Source organism: Carex rostrata, chromosome 11, assembly GCF_964058835.1.
Source record: "Carex rostrata chromosome 11, lpCarRost1.2, whole genome shotgun sequence".
NCBI lineage: Eukaryota > Viridiplantae > Streptophyta > Magnoliopsida > Poales > Cyperaceae > Carex > Carex rostrata.
The window spans coordinates 6,764,076-6,785,075 of NC_135928.1; the positions used below are offsets into that span (position 1 = coordinate 6,764,076).

At 34.2% G+C, this 21,000-nt stretch overlaps 2 protein-coding genes across 2 annotated transcripts; one reads left to right on the plus strand and one right to left on the minus strand.

The window, feature by feature from the left end:
* The first annotated feature begins 15,236 nt into the window (after window positions 1–15,236).
* On the plus strand, window positions 15,237–17,036 carry LOC144562459 (Eukaryotic aspartyl protease family protein). Its single transcript, XM_078311688.1, has one exon. The coding sequence runs from the start codon at window positions 15,307–15,309 to the stop codon at window positions 16,792–16,794; it is 1,488 nt and encodes a 495-aa protein (XP_078167814.1). The 5' UTR covers window positions 15,237–15,306; the 3' UTR covers window positions 16,795–17,036.
* Window positions 17,037–19,625: 2,589 nt separating this feature from the next.
* PEX11B (peroxin 11B) lies at window positions 19,626–20,571 on the minus strand. The gene has a single exon (XM_078311668.1). The coding sequence runs from the start codon at window positions 20,466–20,468 to the stop codon at window positions 19,797–19,799; it is 672 nt and encodes a 223-aa protein (XP_078167794.1). The 5' UTR covers window positions 20,469–20,571; the 3' UTR covers window positions 19,626–19,796.
* Window positions 20,572–21,000: the final 429 nt, after the last annotated feature.

A 21,000-nucleotide genomic window follows, 5' to 3' on the forward strand; every position in this document is an offset into this window, starting at 1 on the left:
AAACTAGAGTTGTACAAAAGGGTATCATTGACACCCCTAAACAAGTTACTAGTTTGAGCGATTTTGTACAACTCTAGTAAAAATTGAAGATTAACTGATCAAGACACTTAAATATTTAATGTTTACAAAAAAGAAAAAATCTTATTCAGATTTCGATCATGAGACTCTCCTCTCTAACTTATTAATTTGTCCTAATTTTAGGCTTTTAGCTGGAACGCTAAATAAATAAACTGCTAAATTAGCAACTATTTTATTTTTTAACCATTAATATTACATTTGTCACGTTAATATTTGCTGCTGAGTTCTAATTGAAATCTACGAGATCAATGTTGAGAAATAGAGTTTAGACGTCACTGTTTAAGAAGGAAATTAAACTAGCATCTTGAATTAATTGTCAAGCTTAATTTAGTATCTAGCTAATTTTTTGAGATTAGACAAATCTAGAATATTGTACTTTAAGAAAATAGCCAACAGCTATATCATTGAGCATATCATTCTCAACCTATAAAAGGCCTTGAGAATAGATTGTAAAATAAAAAAATAAAAAAAATCAATAAAATTCATTCTTCATTTCTTTCTCAAAACTAACAATCAAATATATACAAATTGGTATATTTCGGTTCATATTTTTGCGGGTCTGTATACATGAAGGTATCCTAAAGTCCAAGATTATAATATTGAAGAATCAAATCGCTTGATTCAACATGCGCAAACTTTTTCTTTCAAGTAAAACCACTAAATAACTGTTATTTAAGAGTGAGGCTATGATAATATCCATATTACGAATCGTACAATGATTTTATATCTCTATTTTTTTTTTAAGGTTAGACAATTTATTTGAAATGCTAAATATGATTTTCATATGAAAAGATACTTGTAGACTAAATTTTTTTTTTTTTTTTTGAATTTCTTGTACTATTTATTTAGATAGGTAAAAAAATCATTGATTTTTAATGATCCAGAATTTTCGGCCATTTTTATTAATATCCCTAAAAAAAAAGAAAATTTTAAAAATGCCCCTGTCCCCCAATTTTTATCGAATATGCCCTGACCGCCTGGGCCTGGGGCGGCCCAAATAACCCAGTGAGGCGCCCCCCCCAGTGGCGCCCCATATCACAAGTGAGGCGCCACCCCCTGGGGCGCCTCACTGGTATTTGTTTTTTTTTTTTTTTTTTTTTTTTTTGAGAAATCTGAGGATTTTGATTTGAATAATTTTGTTGAAAAAAGTGTTGGGTTTATGTGTATGTGTATGTCAAAAAATAAAATATTATGTATATGTGTATGTGTATGCTAAAAAATAAAATATTTGAAGAGTTTTGTGAAGAAAAACAGATTAATCTGGACCGCACATCTTAATGGGTAATTTGACTAATCTGGACCGTCGGTTAAAGAATTTTCATGCAATTGACTTCTCTGAAAATAAAATTCTCCGGGATAAACAGAGCGGTGCTTCGTAGCCTCAGACATCGCTCGCAGGGGGCTGCCGCCCCCCTGCCACCCCCCGCATACTCCTACAATCAGGTCACCAAATTTTATATTTTTTGAAATTTTTTTACTATTTTTTTAGATTTATTGAAAATCACTGTTTTTGGATGGTCCCGAATTTTCACATACACATACACATATACACATACACATATACATATACATATACATATACATAAATAATATACGGTTACCAATTTTTTTTTTTTTTTTACTTTTTTTACTTTTTTTTACAAAATTTTAATATTTTTTATTTTTCTATTGAAAATATACATGAAATTTTTTTTTTAAAAAAAGTAAAAAAAAAAAATAATGATGCAACATGGTCCTACGAAAAGGCGTGTAACTTTTGATCCGTCCGTCGGATCGTGCTGAAATTTTGACAGGAGCTCCACAGCCCCAAATCCAAGCTAACTTCGTTTCCAGCTCGATCCGACCGTCGGATGGCTCAGATTCGCGATCCAAGTCTTCCTTTATGGAGTTTTGGACCGTTCTTTATAATTTTAGCGTTTTCAGGATCTTTTATGTAATTTCTGTTCTTACGGTTGGTATTTTAAAAAAAAAATTGGTAACCGTATATTATTTATGTATATGTATATGTATATGTGTATGTGTATATGTGTATGTGTATGTGTATGTGAAAATTCGGGACCATCCAAAAACAGTGATTTTCAATAAATCTAAAAAAATAGTAAAAAAATTTCAAAAAATATAAAATTTGGTGACCTGATTGTAGGAGTATGCGGGGGGTGGCAGGGGGGCGGCAGCCTCCTGCGAGCGATGTCTGAGGCTACGAAGCACCGCTCTGTTTATCCCGGAGAATTTTATTTCAGAGAAGTCAATTGCATGAAAATTCTTTAACCGACGGTCCAGATTAGTCAAATTACCCATTAAGATGTGCGGTCCAGATTAATCTGTTTTTCTTCACAAAACTCTTCAAATATTTTATTTTTTAGCATACACATACACATATACATAATATTTTATTTTTTGACATACACATACACATAAACCCAACACTTTTTTCAACAAAATTATTCAAATCAAAATCCTCAGATTTCTCAAAAAAAAAAAAAAAAAAAAAAAAAACAAATACCAGTGAGGCGCCCCAGGGGGGGGCGCCTCACTGGGTTATTTGGGCCGCCCCAGGCCCAGGCGGTCAGGGCATATTCGATAAAAATTGGGGGACAGGGGCATTTTTAAAATTTTCTTTTTTTTTAGGGATATTAATAAAAATGGCCGCAGAATTTTCAAATTAAGTAATTTTATGCCTATCTAAGAGATATAGGAAATATTTTTTAAAAAAATGTAAATTTTGGTTTGCATGTATATTTTAATATGAAGAGAATGTCGAACGATTCAGATTGATTGTTTAAACTTAAAAACAAAAATATGAGGTCATAGCGCAGGTCAGGGGCTGACCCATACATGTTCGGACCAACTTTGCCCCCCCCCCCCCCCCCCCCCCGCCCCCCCCCCCCCCCCTCCCCCCCCCGGACATTATTTCTGTCCTTTAGAAGTTTGATTTGCAATTATAATAAATTCTTTGAGTTCTAATTGGTAATTAGAATTTGAAGTAAGAACATTGGTAATTAGAAGTCGGAACATTATAAATTATAAGTTAGGGCATTATTTTTATCTAATACTCGATTAACTAATGAATTTGAATCCGATAAGCTATTTAAATCCGATTTGTTATTTTTTTACACCCAGACAAATATCCTGATCCGCCCCTAGCACATTGTGCAATACATATTACCGTAACCTCACTCATTATTTAATATCTAAAAAAAAATCTTTCAAATTTCGAAGATTATTATCACACACAAACTTTTAAATAATCTGTAATTCATAATGAATAATCAATTATCAATCTCATGGGAATGGGAGGTGAAATTCATAGGTGGTAACAAAATATTTATGTTTAACTTCCGATCAAAATTCGTAGATTCTATTTGAAATTGAATTACTTGGAATTATGATCGAAGTACGATCTAAGGATCCAGATTTGAACAGAAATAGTATGTTACCCCCACAGCATATATGGAATTCGCATCCTCTGAGATATCTCATATTTTGGATGACTTTTTGAAAAATCTTAACCGTTAAAATACGTTCTACGCGAATCTCAAAGCTCAAATGATAATGGCCGCCGACGCCACCCCCAATAGACACCGGACACGTCTGTCACGCAAAATATGAGATATCTCAGAGGATACACACTCAGAGTCATGACTCATGAGGGTGAAGGTATGCTGAATGCGTTTCCCCTGCATTAACTCAAAAGAGAATCTTTTGAGTTAATGAATCTAATACGTCTGATTTTAAACGGAGTCAATCTGCCACTTGCTTATAACATTTCAGGTCTTTCAATATTAGTGCAGATCTAGTCTGCACAAATTTTAAAACAGATTGGACGGTTGAGATTTATTAACTCAAAAGACTCCCTTTTGAGTTAATGCAGAGGATACGAATTCAAGGTATGCTACTACAAATTTAAAATAGGTAGCCAATCAAGTACTGTATTGTATGGCGGCCCGTGTTCAGTGCCCGAACCAATTGATGAATTGAAAACAAAAAAAATCATTTCATCCGGTAGGGGCCGGTACCAGCTGTCGCAATTGAAAACCCGAGTCGGGAAGCGTACGTGGCATCCCTGGAAAAAGCCCTTACACCAGCTGGATTGATATTGACATCTCCCGTGCGTCATCTTGTACGGCGCCTGCTTTGTACAGCTGTAAGCCTGGAAACCTGTTACCTGTGTAAGACGTGTAATCGACAACAGGTTTTAAATTGTTTTTTTGATGAAAGTTTTAAATTGTCAGTCACTTGAACGGATCCTTTGTTGCTCATTAAAAAGCCGCTTGAACGTGTCGGGAAGCTGTAAGCCTTTTCTCTTATCTGATTCTCTCTGTACAAACATTTAGAAAATGCAATTGGATTGAGAATGCAAAGGTTACCGAGTTTTTAAAAATATTCATTTTTTAAATATTTTATTAAAAATAACCATAATTTAGTTTAAATTTTAAAAATGTCCAACCCGTGATAAAAATTCACAGTCCGGAATTTTAATTCGGACCCGTTAAAAAAATTCACAATCCGACCTTCTTTTTTGCATTTTGCATTATAAATAGAGTTTGGAGAAAAAAAATATTCACGGTTTGGATTTTTTTATAATATAACATATGTCTATATAATATAATATATGTATATGTATATATAATATAATATATGTATATGTATATATAATATAATATATGTATATATATATCTATATAGAGATAGGCTACGGTGAGCCATGGAGTAAAATGAGTTGGTTCTCCATAGCACTATATTTTTATTTTGAAAATTCAAACGACTGATCTAAACCGCTCAACATGATCTCCATATTGAAATGTGCTTGGAGACCAAATTTTACATTTTTTTGGAATTTTTTTACTATTTATTAAGCAATTTTGAAAATCGTTGATCCGATGGTCCAGAAATTTTTACTGTTCACAGCAAAACAGCATTTTTCAAAATTGCTTAATAAATAGTTAAAAAAATTTCAAAAAATGTAAAATTTGGTCCTCAAGCACATTTCAATATGGAGATCACATCTTACGGTTCGGATCGGTCGTTTGAACTTTCAAAATGAAAATATGATATGGAGTACAAACATGTTTTACTTCATGGCTCATCGTATCTCATCTCTTATATATACATATATTATATATATAAAAAAAAAAAAAACCATGGATATTTTTTTTATAGTGCAAAATGCAAAAAAATATGTTCGGACCGTGAATTTTTTTCACGGGTTGGATATTTTTAAAATTTCGGCTGAATCCTAATTATTTTTAATAAAATATTTTAAAAAACGGGTATTTTTAAAAAACTCGGCAAAGGTTATATTGCTCATTACAGAATAAGAGATCTTTCGTAGAATCTGTAAAATTCATCCCTTGAACCGGAGTGTCCGATTCATCTGTTCGGTTCAAATTGTTGTAAAAAATCATCAAACATTAACAATTTTCTAGGCTAACAAACAAACAAACAATGCGTTTTGATAAATTATATTATATATTATTTAGCATATTAAAAACTAAAATTTGTAAACATTGCGTGTTTCCTTTTTGCATATTTTCCAACATGCGCAGCGAAACAACGACCACTGCAATTGCATCATACATCTGCAATGGAAGGAGATGAGATCAGAGGATGGGCACGTACCAGATACCACCGCAGAGAGTATCAAAGAGGCAAACAACAAGACGACGGATTCGCTGTCTTTATCGTCTCCATGCCGCGCTGCGCCAAGTAAAATCCGTGCAGCCCTGTACCCGCTACACTGTTTCCTCCTGAAGAGTGGGCCCCAATTACAGGCCCATTTTTCCGTACTACCATAGCATGGATAACTTCTGAGGACTGTTTATAGAGGAAAATTAAAAAATGAAACAAAATGAACAATTTTTTTAAATTAAATTTTTTAAAATTAAATCATTAAAAATAAGATAGATTAATTTATAAATAGATGAACACAAATCAATAATTCAATCCCATCGAAGACGCATCAATGAAATCAAATTAATGATTCAACCTAAATGATTTTTAAACCAATAATCACACAGTGTGGAAAATCAATGATTCAGTTTGTAGTTGTAATGCTATGAAACTGATGCTCGACTAAACTTTTCAACTACGATTTAAATTTTATGTAGAGTCGCCGCACATTATGTAACGGAAAATGCAATCAACCTTATTATTTTTGTTCAAGGATAATTGAATCGTGTTTTGTTTATGAATGTGGAAGGTATTAGCCACTATACTCACCTGAAAAAATTAGCGTCTACTAATTCATACTATCAAGAATATTAAAATATATTTCAACAATATCACAAATTCAAAATAAGATTGACAAACATTAAATAAAAAAATAAATGAGAATGCAAATCAATTGAAAATTTTCAAGTCTTGTTGCTCTTCATTCTCATTATTAAAACATCATGACAGTTCTTCAACGACTTGAATGACTAGTTTTAGACGTGAGAAGACTCGTTTAATGGAAAAATATATTTGGTTTCTCTTGTACTTTTTTTTCTTTCAAAACTCATTATATTAAGGTTATATGGAAGTGTTTATGGAAGACTTTTTTTTTAACTCTTCCTGTTTTTTCTTGGAATTCGTATCAATAACTCAAAAGAAAATTTTTTGAATTAATGAATCTCAATTATCCGATCCATTTTAAAATTTGTGCAGATTGAATCCACACTAATATTAAAGGACCTCTAAGTTATAAGCAGAAACCAAATTAGCTCCGTTTAAAATCAAACAATTGAGATTCATTAAGTCAAAATATTATGTTTTGAGTTAAATTCAGGGATACGCATTCTCTTTCTTGTGGGTAGAATACTCGGCGTTTTTTCTCTCAATTTTTTTGTTCTGAATGCTCTAACCTATCATAGAAAAGAAGTGAAGAGGTAGGGCGGTATTTATAGGGTGGAGATATAGTGATTCTTGATCAGAAATAAAAGACAAATTGTGTCTCCATGTGCTTAGGAGATTTTTACCTAATTTATTTTATCATTTTTAAGATGTTATGATCCGGTTTATTATAATAAAAGAGTAGAAACATTGCAGCAAAAATCTTATTACACATTTTGCTTCAATTCAAAATATAAGAGCAATAATTTAGTTAATTACATGATGATAAATACTGGAACTTTGCAGCAAAAATGTGACTAGATTAAATATATTAAATATGTCTAAATGTGCTAAATAAATTGTTCAGATTTATAGTTGAAATAAAAATCAGGTACATGCTTTTATTATGTATAAATACAGATAGACAATTTTAGGTTTTAAGTTTGAGCTTCTAAACAATGATTGTAATGATCATACTAGAGTGAGTCTATGGTAGTATGCATATTACGATTTGGCACCGTGCTACGGCTCTATATTCGAGTTTTCAAATCCTAACGGTCGATCCGAACCGTTCATCTTGTTCTCCATATTAATATGTGTTTGGAGACCAAATTTTACATTTTTTGAATTTTTTTAAATTTATTGAAAATCACTGTTTTTGGATGGTCCAGAATTTTCAGATCAAGCGATTTTCTAAATATCTAAAAAAATAGTAAATTTTTTTAAAAAAATGTAAAATTTGGTCTCCAAACACATATTAATATGGAGAACAAGATGAATGGTTCGGATCGACCGTTAGGATTTGAAAACTCAAATATAGAACCATAGTACGGTGCCAAATCATAATATGCGTAGTACCATAGACTCACTCATCATACTATATATATTTTATGTATTTTAATTTGTTATATGAAGTTTGTTTCTACTTCGTGAATAATTTGATAAGAACATTCAACCATTTTTTTTGGATTGAAGATTTACATGTTTTATACTAATAAATATGTTCAGTTTTTTAAGCAAATTATTCAACCGATATTCTAAGAACATATATATATGAAGAAGCAAGAATCATGATAAAAATAGACATTAAATTGTTGAAATGTAAGAATATAATTGCAAAAAGTTTCAAGTGTTGTTTTTATAGCCCTGTAACAGATTCCATGTGAGATTTTATCAGTGTTCTAAATAGCGCACTATAGTGCCGCTATAGCGTTTTTGGACCCTAAACGCTACGCTATGGTATCAAAACACGCTATTTGAGCTACGACCGCTGTAGCGCGCGCTATGCAACATGAGTTGTTTTTTCTTTTCTTTTCTTTTCAATTTATATGGGTTTTAAATAAAGGCTCAGATTGGATTTTAACCGTGATTTTTTTTTTGCGATCGACGTACTAAGTTTTATAGTAAACTATTAATTATTAAATGAGAGATCCATCAAACGAAATCAAATAAGGAAGCTACAACGCGCTATGCAACATGAGTTTTTTTTTTCTTTTCAATTTATATGGGCTTTAAATAAAGACTCAGATTGAATATATTAAGATATTCCTTGAAGTAACAAAATGATACTTACTATATGGTAGTTTGAATATTTTGAATAGATTAAGATAATTAATTATGCCATGATGTATAGGTTATTTTGAAATTTAAATAGAAAAAAGATAGATTATGTCATAATGCTGAATATATTTTGAATAGAAAAAGATCGATAGTTTATGATATTAGTATTACTATGGATATTTTGAGTCACAATTTGGACTTTGTATTGGTTCAATATGAATATTATAAATTTTTAATCAATTTGATGTTATTTATTGTTATATGAGACTTAGATAATGTTGATATTTAGTACAAATATATGATATAATTTTTATTTTTATAAAAATAAAAAAATGCTATGTGGCATAGTTTTTGCTATAGCTTTTTTTTCGGCTTCCCGCTATGACGCGATAAACGCTATTTAAAACCTTGGATTTTATACTATTGTCATCATAGCGGTTCAAATTAATGCAAAAAAATTTCTATAACATTAAGGCTTATAATTTTATGTTAACATAACATGCATAAAACTTGCGAAATAACAGCTTTTGAAGTATTATAACATAATTTTTTTTACCAAGTTTAGACAATTTAAAAGATGACTCGTAATGAAGGGAACAATTTTTTTTGTCATTTTGCGTGACATCTTTTTAAAGTTTCAATTTTGAGATGTAAAGAAAATCTGCTCGATCTAAACACTAATTTGCAGTAAAATAAAGTACAAGTGCAAAGAGTTGTGCATTTTTAAAATTATTTTAATATATAGACCGTAGTTTTTCTCTCAAAATAAATTTAATAAGATTAAATTCTGCTCATTTCTACTGTAAAATACATTTATGATTTATTCATGATAGATATATCTTCGATTGAAAATCGAAATATTATTTTGAATGCGAAACAAACATTAGTCTTATGTGCGCTCATTTTTCTCTGTTCTTATTAAGTTGGCATATGGACATATCAAATGTTATGTGATACAGTGATAGCAAATTTTGGTCCAATAAAACGATTAAAAGGTAAAAGCACGTGAAATTAATTTAGCTTGGTATCCTGGATTCCTGGTTCGTGTTATGGGGATAAGGATAAGGCCATAACCCATAAGAGAGATTCTGGGACAGTACAAATACGGAAATACCTCTGTTTTGGTGAATTCGCTTATCCTCTATGATGAATTGATGCATAAAGATGTAGCAAACTAGCAATCATTAAAGCTTTCTTGAAAATCAAACAATCTCCAGTGCTTTCAAATTATAAGCAAGGTGACTCGGGTGAGCCCCATGAGTGTACTCAAATAAATTAACAGAAATAAATGTATCCATTAATAAGAAGAGATCGAACCAACAATTCTAGCTCTTTGAGCAAAGTCTAAAGCGACGAAACTATTTCACAATTTATATACCAATAACTACACAGTTTGGAAAATTGAAGAGACAGAAACAAAATGACCGAACCATCTAATCAAAAGGACCAAATCACATGGCTCAGTCTCTTAGGCCCTGATCGGCGGTACGAGAGGAAAGAAAATGGAAATAGGATTTGGAAATTTTTGAGCTAATTTTTACCGTTTATGTGAAGAAAAAAATTCAGTCTGAGTGAATTTTTTTTTCCCACGTAAACAGTAATTTTGTTACAGTAACCGAATAGGTCCTTAGGGCGTGCTTCAGAAATATGCTATATAATAAAAATAGAAGAGAATGAAAGAAACAGACCACCTCCTCTACACTCTGATTTAAATTTGAACAAAATGACCATTTTTCTACATGTGGTTCACTTTCTGTCCCTTTCCTTCTCCTCCGTTCCTTTTTATTTTGTTTATTTTTTATTCTCGAACAAGTAAACATCTTCGGTCAGAGACATGTTTATTTTCTCTTTCTTTCCCTTCCCTCTGTTCCCACCATCTAAAATACATCCTTACTCTCCTGCTAATTTAGAGGATTCAATTTTGGCAGTCTTTGTAAAGACCGAGTCAATCGTTTGACATGTCTTGCTCCCCCCACCCCTCCTCCTCCCCAACTCATACTCCATATCCGTCCGTCATTTCCACTACTTGTAAATCTCATCTCCGACGCATTATGTCTTCTTTTCTCTTTTGCTCGGCTTTACTTCTATGAGCGGAGAGGAGAATAAGAGAGAGGGGAGGGAACTGAGCGGAGCTGAGAGCGCGGTATCTTCGAAGTTCGGAGCACAGAGTCCTCATCTTAATCGGAGCACGACGGTGACTAGATCCGGTCGTTGGAGTGCGATGACAATCAGAAAAGCAGATTCGGTCATGGAACGAGATGAATATTAAGGTATTAGGATAATTATGAGTGTATATAAGTAGGATTATAATAATAGATCTAGTAATCTAAAAATTTAGAGGATGATTAAGAATGATTAGAGTAATTTTGAGTAATTTAGAGGATTTTGTGAGAATAAAAAAAATAGATTTAGAAATTAGAGTCGCTTCACTCGTTATGAGTGCGTTTTTTATCAATCGAATTATTAGTAGACATTAAAACTGCTAACTTTAAAAAAAAAATACTCAAAAAGACCGAACCAATATTCTAACCCTTCCATAAGATGGAAAATAGAGTTAGCCATCTGTTTTCTAGTAATTTAATTTTTATATTTCTAAAATAAAATAAAAATTGAATGTAGTTGGACTTGGACCCTCTAATTCTATTTTGCATTTTAGCTCCACTTAGCGGAAATATGAGTTAAAAAATATTATCATTGTTTTTTGGGTTTCCGTTTTGATTTAGTAAGTTTTAAAATTTCAGTGTTTTTTCTCTAAGGGCCTGTTCGTAGGAATCTCAAAATTTTACTGTTCACGTGGAAAAAAAATTCAATCTTAATTTTCTTTCTCATGTGAACAGTAAAAATTAGTTTAAAACTTTTGCAACCCATTCCTATTTCTATTCTCTTAGGTCTGCCGAATAAGCCCTAAATGTTATCAACTACGCAAAATTGGTCTTACAATTGAAATTGATTCAAAAAACGAATAAAAGTTAAAATTTATATTTCTATTTTCTAGTGATAGATGTAAACTTGCATCATCAATGCAGTATCCAATTACTTGGTTCATTTATCAGAACCTAGCTACCAATCCATTAATATTTGATCCTTAATATCTCTCCTCACTAAACTAATTATGAACATTTAGTTGTTGGTCGTCCAATCTATCAATCCATGGATCTCAGCTAATTATGCAATTTAAATGCTATTCAATTTGTAGTATTCAATGCAGATACTAAATGTAAGTTTTGAAATTACCGACTAAAGATATGAGTAAGGCTACCCTACACTGCAATGCACAGCTAACTTTATACATTGGACTATAAATCACCAGATTCAAAGTCCAAATAACCGATCCAAACCATTCATCTTGTTCTCCATATTAATATGTGTTTGGAGACCAAATTTTATTTTATTTTTAAATTTTTTACTTTTTTTTAGATTTATTGAAAATTTTCAGACAAATCTGAACCATAAAAAACAACGATTTTCAATAAATCTAAAAAAATAGTAAACTTTTTTCAAAAAATGTAAAATTTGGTCTCCAAAAACATATTAATATAGATAACAAGATGAACGGTTTGGATCGGTTATTTGGTATTTGAATCTGGTATTTTATAGTCCAATGTACAAAGATGTCTATGCATTGCAATGTATGGTAGTCTTACTCTTGAAGATATTTGAAGAAGACATGTGATAAACTTGTTGGGTTTTGTGGAACGGTTCAAACCCATTTAATTAGCTTAAGCTGCGGAAAGAGTAAAACAAAAATTTTTACATCTAACTTAAGCTACGGATTAAATGAATCAAGAAGATTCGTTTAATCCTATTTACAGATCTACTCCATAATTGATTTCCTAAAGCATTAAATCTATTTACAAATTAAATAGATTAATATAACAATTTATACCTTGATTCCAAATCTCAGTTGGAATGCAGACTGAGCGAGTAGAGCCTCACCAGGGATGGAATCGACTCGCAGTATCACACGTGTGATACCTCTATTGGTTATCCACCAGGACTAACCGGAGCACGATTTACTTCTTCTGCCAGAAATACCGTAAACCGCAGAATTCTGTAGAAACACTATTCACCGAGAAAATGATGAAATAAATATATTTGTGTCCCGAAGTAACTCGGTTTTGCTTAAAAGCTAAACCGTAGGATTACACAAAATATATTATTTCCTAATCTCGAAATAACCGAAATCAAGGAAGAGAGAAAAACCGATTAACGAAGTAATCAGATTAACACGTGAATTAGTAAGTCTTTCTCTCTACCCCTACCCCTCTATTTATAGACTTTTGACGAGGTTTGCAAAAGACCAAAATACCCCTCAAAACAAATCTATTTACCAAAAGCCCTTGACACCTCATCCTTTTTATCATGTGAAATGACCAAAATACCCTTGCCACCTCACATGACACATGTCAACACATGGGAAGTCGGCACCAAGGGAAAAAGACCATTTTGCCCTTGGCCCATTAAGGCATGAATAGTGTTGGGCTTTGATTTTGGGCTTTGACTTTGGGCCTTTAATTTTAATTAAGGCTTTGATTATTTTGGGCTTTTAAATCCATAATTTAAACCCATAATTAACAATTAAAATTCCAAATCAAATATATATAATTGTCATATACAATTATATTTCTTTTCGGTTGTTGTTCGGTAACTTTTATACAACGTAACGTGTACGTTTATAAATTAACCGTTGTTTCTGCTTGTCATTCTAAATGACATTTATAATTTAATTATATCATGTATAATTAATTATAACCATTTTAATATTAATTATAATCAATTTATAATTAATCAGTAAGATTCTCCGAGTAGCTCCTATATGGTGTGACCCAATAGGATCTGTGTTATGTTGGTAAACAGAGTTAAAACTGTTTTAACTTCTATAATCATGGGTGGCGTTTGGCAACACATCATGATCATCCAATTACACAGATGATGCTGTACTGTACAATATCACGATCCAGTAAACAATTTACTTGTGTCAGTTCTTCTGTCTCGTAGCTATCAGATCAGTTTCAAGGTAGATGTGTGCCATCCTTGGTAACTGTATCTTTTCTTGATCTTGAGTAGATTATCAAATATAATTACTCTTATAATTATACCGCATGCAGATAATCTAACTCTATCAAGGGGCCCAGTGATGCTATAGCTCGTATAAGAGATACGAGGGACAAGTAGTATTCTTGGCAGACTATCACTTCCTCAGCTAAGTTATATATATGAAAATGCTACCGTTATGGCTGCTTTTTACGGACAGCGTTAGATAACACTTACTCATATATATTTCTTAGTGGGAACGATAAATACCTCATACTGTAGAACTTTGACACTGAATGAAAACATAAATGACACGAACACAATTCTATTTAATGTTTCATTCGGGGTCTGTCAAATACCATGTTCCTAGAACATGTATCCATGTGATTAAAATGACATCTCGTGTCAGGTGGTTTGTAAAACTTAACCATCTTTTAATCCACATGCTAACCTTATCGCGGTAATTAGTGTTCCTGCTAATTACCTTGGTCAGTGACTTTTAAGAGTATATATTATCTATATTATGGAGTTTCACAATTTCAGTCATGAACTCGAAATGATCCATAATTTCAATAATACTCAAGGCAACAAAATGATATATAAATAAACATTCAATTCATGAACAAAGCTTTATGATTAATTTATCGTATTATTGACTTCTAGATTATTACAAACTAACAAAACTAATTGTTGGAGACGTTTAGATATAATCTGAAGTATTTGAAATGATAGCATAGGGAACTACATCAGTACTTAAATATGTATCACTGGATAATTTAGCTACAGTGAGTTACACAATAATGTGTAATGGAATCGCATTATACAACAAATTAGGTTGTGCTCTAGAATAGAAGGGTAAATATTAAAGGGAAAAAAAGAGAGATAATGGATGAGACAACACCTGCACAGTGATTTAACACTCCAAATTGAGAGTGACATCGTAAAAGTCAACACCATGGGAAACTTTTCTTTCGTCCGAACAGTGATGCTCCTTTTCTTTTTTTTCGTGTCTCGCCGTCTGGAGCATACCCTTAAAGTTATATTTTGTTGTCATGAAATTATGTGGATGTAATTGTATCAGTACAAAAGTCAAGAAATTAATTTATGAGAACTCGTACTAATAAATATGCACGCACAGGATTTATTATAAGATTATGGTGAAATGAATTTTTGATTGTATCATGAAAATAATTGTGAAACATCTTGATTTAAAAAAGATATTCCTTAAAAATTGTATTATCCTTTTTAAAACTGTTTATATTGATATAAAAAAAAATTGCAATCGTGTAATTGATTTTGAACGGTTCAAATGAAAAAAATAGGAGTAAAATTATCAGATTTGAATCTCCCATCTTACCTCCTACTCCTAATAATCACTCCTCAGTCCTTGCTAGATAAAACTCCGCAAAACTATTCAAATCCTCTAGGACCTGCCTTACCACTTACGAGTCTCCAGTCTCCACACAGGTGCAGCGACACAACTCCCCAGCTCAGCTCAGAAGCTTCCGAAAATATATCCTCTCCAATACCTGATAAGGGAATCTTTTACAATTACTAGATCTGAACCGTACTTTTTAACTTGGCACGAATCTCAAAGCCCAGAAATGGGGCCCCCTACAGTGACCCGAATCCCAAGCCGGTTGAGATTTAATCTCAAACCGTAAAGTAAGTCATCCTCTGCAATAATTGTGCAATACCTGAGAGGATACGGGTTCAGAAGCTTCCCTCTTCAAATTCCCAATCCCCATCCTTTCCTAAAACATAAACCCCTTCCATCCTTCTTAAACCCTTCTTACTCCTTCCCTACCAAACACTCCACGCAAAATGGCGTACCAGTTTCTCCCAATCCCTCTTCTCCTCACCACCACACTCCTCTGTTTCTTACACAGTCATCTAACCCACTCTCTAGTGTCAAACTCTTTTCTACTACCCCTTTCCCACACATATCCTTCCACCAATTCTTCCCTTCACCACCTCATCAAATCCTCCACCGTCCGTTCTACCATCCGTCACGGCAGCCGCAATGGCGCCCCCCGCCAACCGCCACTCTCCGTACCTCTCTCTTCCGGCAGTGACTACACCCTCTCCCTGTCAGTGGGCCCGGTTTCGTCTCCAACTACCATCTCCCTCTTCATGGATACCGGGAGTGACATCGTCTGGTTCCCTTGCTCCCCTTTTGAATGCATACTCTGTGAAGGCAAACTTGACGCCAATTCAAATGTCACCATCTTGCCACCGCCGACTGACTCACGACTTGTCTCTTGTGCCTCTCCCGCGTGCTCTACGGCACACTCTTCCCTACCTTCCTCTGACCTCTGTGCTGCGGCCAAATGCCCCTTGGATGCCATAGAGACTGCTTCGTGCTCTTCTCATGCGTGCCCGCCTCTGTACTACGCATATGGCGATGGCAGTCTCCTAGCCCATCTTCGCCATGGCCGATTATCTCTCGCTTCGTCTAAACCTGATTCCTTGTCAATCTCTAACTTCACATTTGCATGTGCCCATTCCACGCTTGCTGAACCGGTTGGTGTTGCCGGGTTTGGTCGTGGGCCGCTTTCATTGCCGGCCCAATTATCTGCTCTGTCACCATCTCTATCTTCTCGATTCTCTTATTGCCTCGTGTCTCACTCTTTCCGTGCTGATCGGTTACTTCACCCGAGTCCGTTGATTCTCGGTCGAAGCCCTGAACCAAGTACCAACAACCCCTCTGAATCAGCTTTTGTTTATACCTCCTTGCTTAAAAATTCAAAACATCCATATTTCTACACTGTTGCGCTCGAGGCAATATCTGTGGGCCCGATAAAAATCCCAGCTCGGCCAGACCTGGCTTCCGTAGACCATGCCGGGAATGGTGGCATGGTGGTCGACTCTGGGACTACATTCACCATGCTACCGGAAGAAACATTCTCTCGTGTCTCGACTGAATTTGCTCACCACATGTCATCGGCTGGGTTCAACCGGGCCGAAGAAGCCGAGGCCAAGACCGGGCTCAAGCCATGCTATTATTTCAACTCAGACCGGAGCTCAAACCGGTTGGTACCAAGCTTGGCCTTCCATTTCAAATCCAACGCGACCGTTGAGTTGCCACGTAGGAACTACTTCATGGGGTTCAAGAGTGAAGGTAAACGGGTCGGTTGCCTCATGCTGATGAATGTAGGTGGCGAGACAGATGAGACTGACAGTGGTCCCGCTGGTACGCTCGGTAATTTCCAGCAACAGGGGTTCGAAGTGGTTTATGACTTGGAAGCTGGTCGGGTCGGGTTTGCACGGCGGCGTTGCACGGCGCTGTGGGACTCGATCGCACGTGGGTAAAGGCACGTTTGGAGATTAAATTATATTAATGTTGGTAGTTTTGGTTGACTCGGTACTTGTGAGATAACACGTGTGGGGTTGAAAGTGGTCTGATAAGCTGTCATTTAGTCGCTAGTCCAAGGACTGTAGTCCACTTGATTGGAATGGTCTAGAAAGATCGTTCGTGTATGTAAATAATGGTGGAGATGAAATGTTTGTAAAATAGTAAAAGAGAAGAAAATGCTGAATTTGAATTTCACTTTGTAAATTAAAACTTTAACCTTCCGAAACCAAATAACTTCTGACTCAATTGTAGCAACCAAGTAATTAATTGAAAATAATAGGCCGATTAATTAAAAAAATCTATAATGATTTGGTCACTCTCAACGACTAATCGGCCGATTAATCGGACTAAATGGGCGTTTTTTACAACACTGGTTTAAATCATGCTCTCGCTTTGAAATTTGAATCTTGAAGTGAACTATTTGCTGGTGGCCTGCTAAGCAATTAAGCAGCCTTTAATTTGCGCGTAAACGGTCAAATACCGTGCACAAATTCAAATTTAATTATTATTATCAACAGTTAAAAAGTACAGCTTCATGTAATTGTGGGAGCAAGCTTTTTTGTAATTGCCTATTGTCTTCACAAATTTCAACGACACAAAGGGGAGCAAAGGTACTCAGTAGTCAGTACTAACTAAAGGACAGAGAACTAAATTTGATTCCTTGAGTAAAGAACTTGTTTAATGTAAGAAAAAAGAGATAAGGATGATTGAATGCGGTTGTGTAAGCTTCTGCGCATGAGAGCATAGTCTTAGCTGGCACTGGTAAAAAATATAAAGTTGGAATTTATATGCAATGGACCCCTCAAAATCATTGGTTCAGGCTGAGAAGATATCGTTTTCACAGGTTTTGTAATTGTACCGTCAACTCATTAATGTGCAAGAGCTTATGGACTCCAGCTTGTCTCCGGACCATGCATAAATCATACAATTAATTGTGTATTCATGTGATTTATCTAATCTAAACGTCTCGATCGTTACACATATATATGGTTAGGTGATCAATTTTGATACAGTTGTATCATTAAGTGTTCAGCTATTAGCTATATGATGACTGTATTTGTTGAGCATTTGCAAACAATTAATGAAAAATGTAAAATTATATTTAAAGATATTTGCATTCTGGGAATTACCAATGCTGCCGTGCTGCGGCTCTATGCCTCTATGAATCTGCTCGAGTTGCTTAAGAAAATACCTGTGCATAAATAAATAATTACTTGGATTCACATTTTATAGTATCTACATTGATAAATTACTACTCAGATTCACAATAGTGCAACGGTTCTTTTGAAAATCTAATTGTGACATTGTTACAATTTTTTTAATTTCCATTCACTAATTGTCATAATTCAGTTCATGACATGCATGCATTGACTTATCTAATGGTGCATATTAGTTTCTACGAATCGATCAGATTAAATTAATCGGTTTATCACAAATATAATAATATGATTTTCCTATGGGAGAGTGAACGCCATTAAAAAAATGTCTCACAATATAATCATTGTTATGTTTCTACTTTTCTATCTTCTAAAAGTATTTTTTTTTTAATTTGTATGTCAAAATGAAACTTTTAAATGCAATCTACATTATTTTATCTATGTGCACATTGTCTTTTTGTTTTGTTTTTATATAAATTAGTACATTGAAAAATTAATGTTAAATTTTTTTCACATCAGTATATTACTATATTATATTATTTCTAACTCTCGGTAACAATGAAAGCAAAGTTAAAATGTGATAATATTTTACACATGCAAAGAGAGAATGACATAGATTATATCTAATGTCTTTATTTTGATATTTAAATTGAAAATTTAAAAATGAAATCATAATATAGATACCAAGAATGAGAAAATTTTAATCGTCCTCAAAATATATGCATTTGATTAAGCTCAAAAGATATCAGTCAGTTAATCTTAATTTTTCAAAGTTCCATGTTCTGTCTTAGAAGTAATGCATTTACTTTTAGAAGAGAGCGATAGAATGTGGGCTAGAGTCCCAGCCCAATTGGTCACATTTAGATCAATATCGGGCTGTTCAGTGTAATGTTGGGCTTTTGAGTTTCTTTTGTCAGATCTGATTATAATTTTCTTTTTCTTTTTTTTTTTTAGTAAGCGCAGCTCTCAAGCCCAAACATATACGCTAATTATTTTGCCTTTGTTTTCTTTTAAAAAAAAATTGCCTTTATTTTTACTCATCTACGGGAGATCGAAGTTGTCAAATCAATCTTAGTGACAACTTAGTAAGTAGAATTATGAGCGTGCTATATTAGTGCAGTCTATCTATTCTTACTCAATATTTAGTGAATGCATACACGGCTGGCATTCGAGCTCAGGGACGGAAGTAAGTGTTGAGCAAGGGGACTACCTCATACCATATGGATTGAAAATTTTAATTTTCATTCTTTAAAATTCCCTTCATAAAATGAAATTACATGTAATTTATTCATCAAGTCCTCGAATCTCAATTTTCTGATTCCACCCCTCTTCAAGCTGGAATCTCATTGATCAGCAACGGGGAAACTAACACCTGTATCGGACATCATATTCACTACCAGTATTTTTGTTACGGTTCCTTATCGATGAAACAAAAACACGGGTTCTTGAAAATAATTGTTTTAGAAAAGTATTTTCCCTTCAGGACCATGGTGTCGTCGGATTACTTCAACAAGTCAGGTTTACAAATTAAGGTACCACAGGCAAAAGCATTGGGAATTTGGGACCACAGGGAGTATATTGCTCTGGTATCAATCAAGGCAATTCATTATATAACGCATCGCCATCCAAAGTATCCTATAATAAATAGTATTGCGATCACTTCATGAAATGTGTTTCTTACTAAAAATAAACACATCGTACTCTTACAAAAACAATATATTGATTGTATTTCCATTAATTCTACCAACAGGAGACTATAAATTAGAACGCTCATTTGTGTGTATTTTCTACTAACAATGTCTTTATGATGGCCAATTTCTATACCATCCAGCCCAAGCCGAGACTAACCCGCTGATCCCCAATGTAACCGTATGATTACAGAACGGATTAGGCTCGATATCAGCCAGCGCAATAATCAAATCCGCTACATTTGCCGAGACAGCCATCAGCCTCATTATTCGATCCCCTCTTATCTTTTGCATCTCCTTCTTCCCCTCTGTGGTCGTCTTATCCAGCCTCCTTTCTTGTTCCAACCCCTTCTTAATCATAATATAATCCATGATTATGAAAAACACGTACCCAACAGACTCACCGAAGGCCGAAATATAGCTCATCCTTCTTGCAAGACTCGCATCTAGCACCCCGATTCTTGAAACCCAAAGGAAGTGGTCAAAAAAGAAATAAACCATCTCTCCGGCATTTGCAAATATGCTGAGAGTACGAAAGAGGGGAGTTACACCAGGCGAGCGACGCAATGCATTAAAGCCGGTAAGAAACCGGCCAGTCCGAAATGCCTTACGACTAAGGCCTGACGCCACCTCCCAATTCTTGGCCCGTTTTGCGAGGTCTGGATGGGCCGACTCAACATGCCAATGAGCAAGCTTGGAGACATACTGGAAGGTTTTTACGAGCTTGTCGATGCCATCTCGCTTGGCAAGAAAGATGACGAGCTTGTCGACGGTGTCGTTGCTCATGGTGGATCAGGAAAGGTGAGTGTGGCCGGGTGAAGGATAAAGGTTGCGTAGGGAAAGAGTGAGGGAGAATTGAATTTGCATGAGAACCACTGGACTATGGGTGGCTGTGAGAGTAGATAAACGAGGGATTAATTGGCGGTTTCTGAAACTTGGTTAGCATTTCCATGCTTAAATTAATATTTGAATTTGTTTTTTTGTCTTATTTCTCTTTCAAATAGTAACAAATTACCTATATAGATAAAATGTAATTTGCTTATTTACAAAACTTATCAGGTCCCAGAAATAACTATTAATTATTTACTGGATAACGATTGATGGTATTATTTTCCACTGGAAAAGAATAAAAAAAACTACACAACGATTGGTATATATTTATTGTCATATACCACAATAAAAAAAAGGCAAAGGTTTCTATGGACATAAGTACCTATTTGTAAAATGAACATATTTTTATTTTCAAAGTTTAAACAGTCGATCCGAACCGTTCATCTTGTTCTCCATATTAATATGTGCTTGGAGACAAAGTTTACAT

Excerpts from the sequence above, each read along its gene's own strand:
- LOC144562459 (XM_078311688.1), top strand. The coding sequence starts at position 15,307 with ATGGCGTACCAGTTTCTCCCAATCCCTCTTCTCCTCACCACCACACTC.
- PEX11B (XM_078311668.1), bottom strand. The coding sequence starts at position 20,468 with ATGAGCAACGACACCGTCGACAAGCTCGTCATCTTTCTTGCCAAGCGA.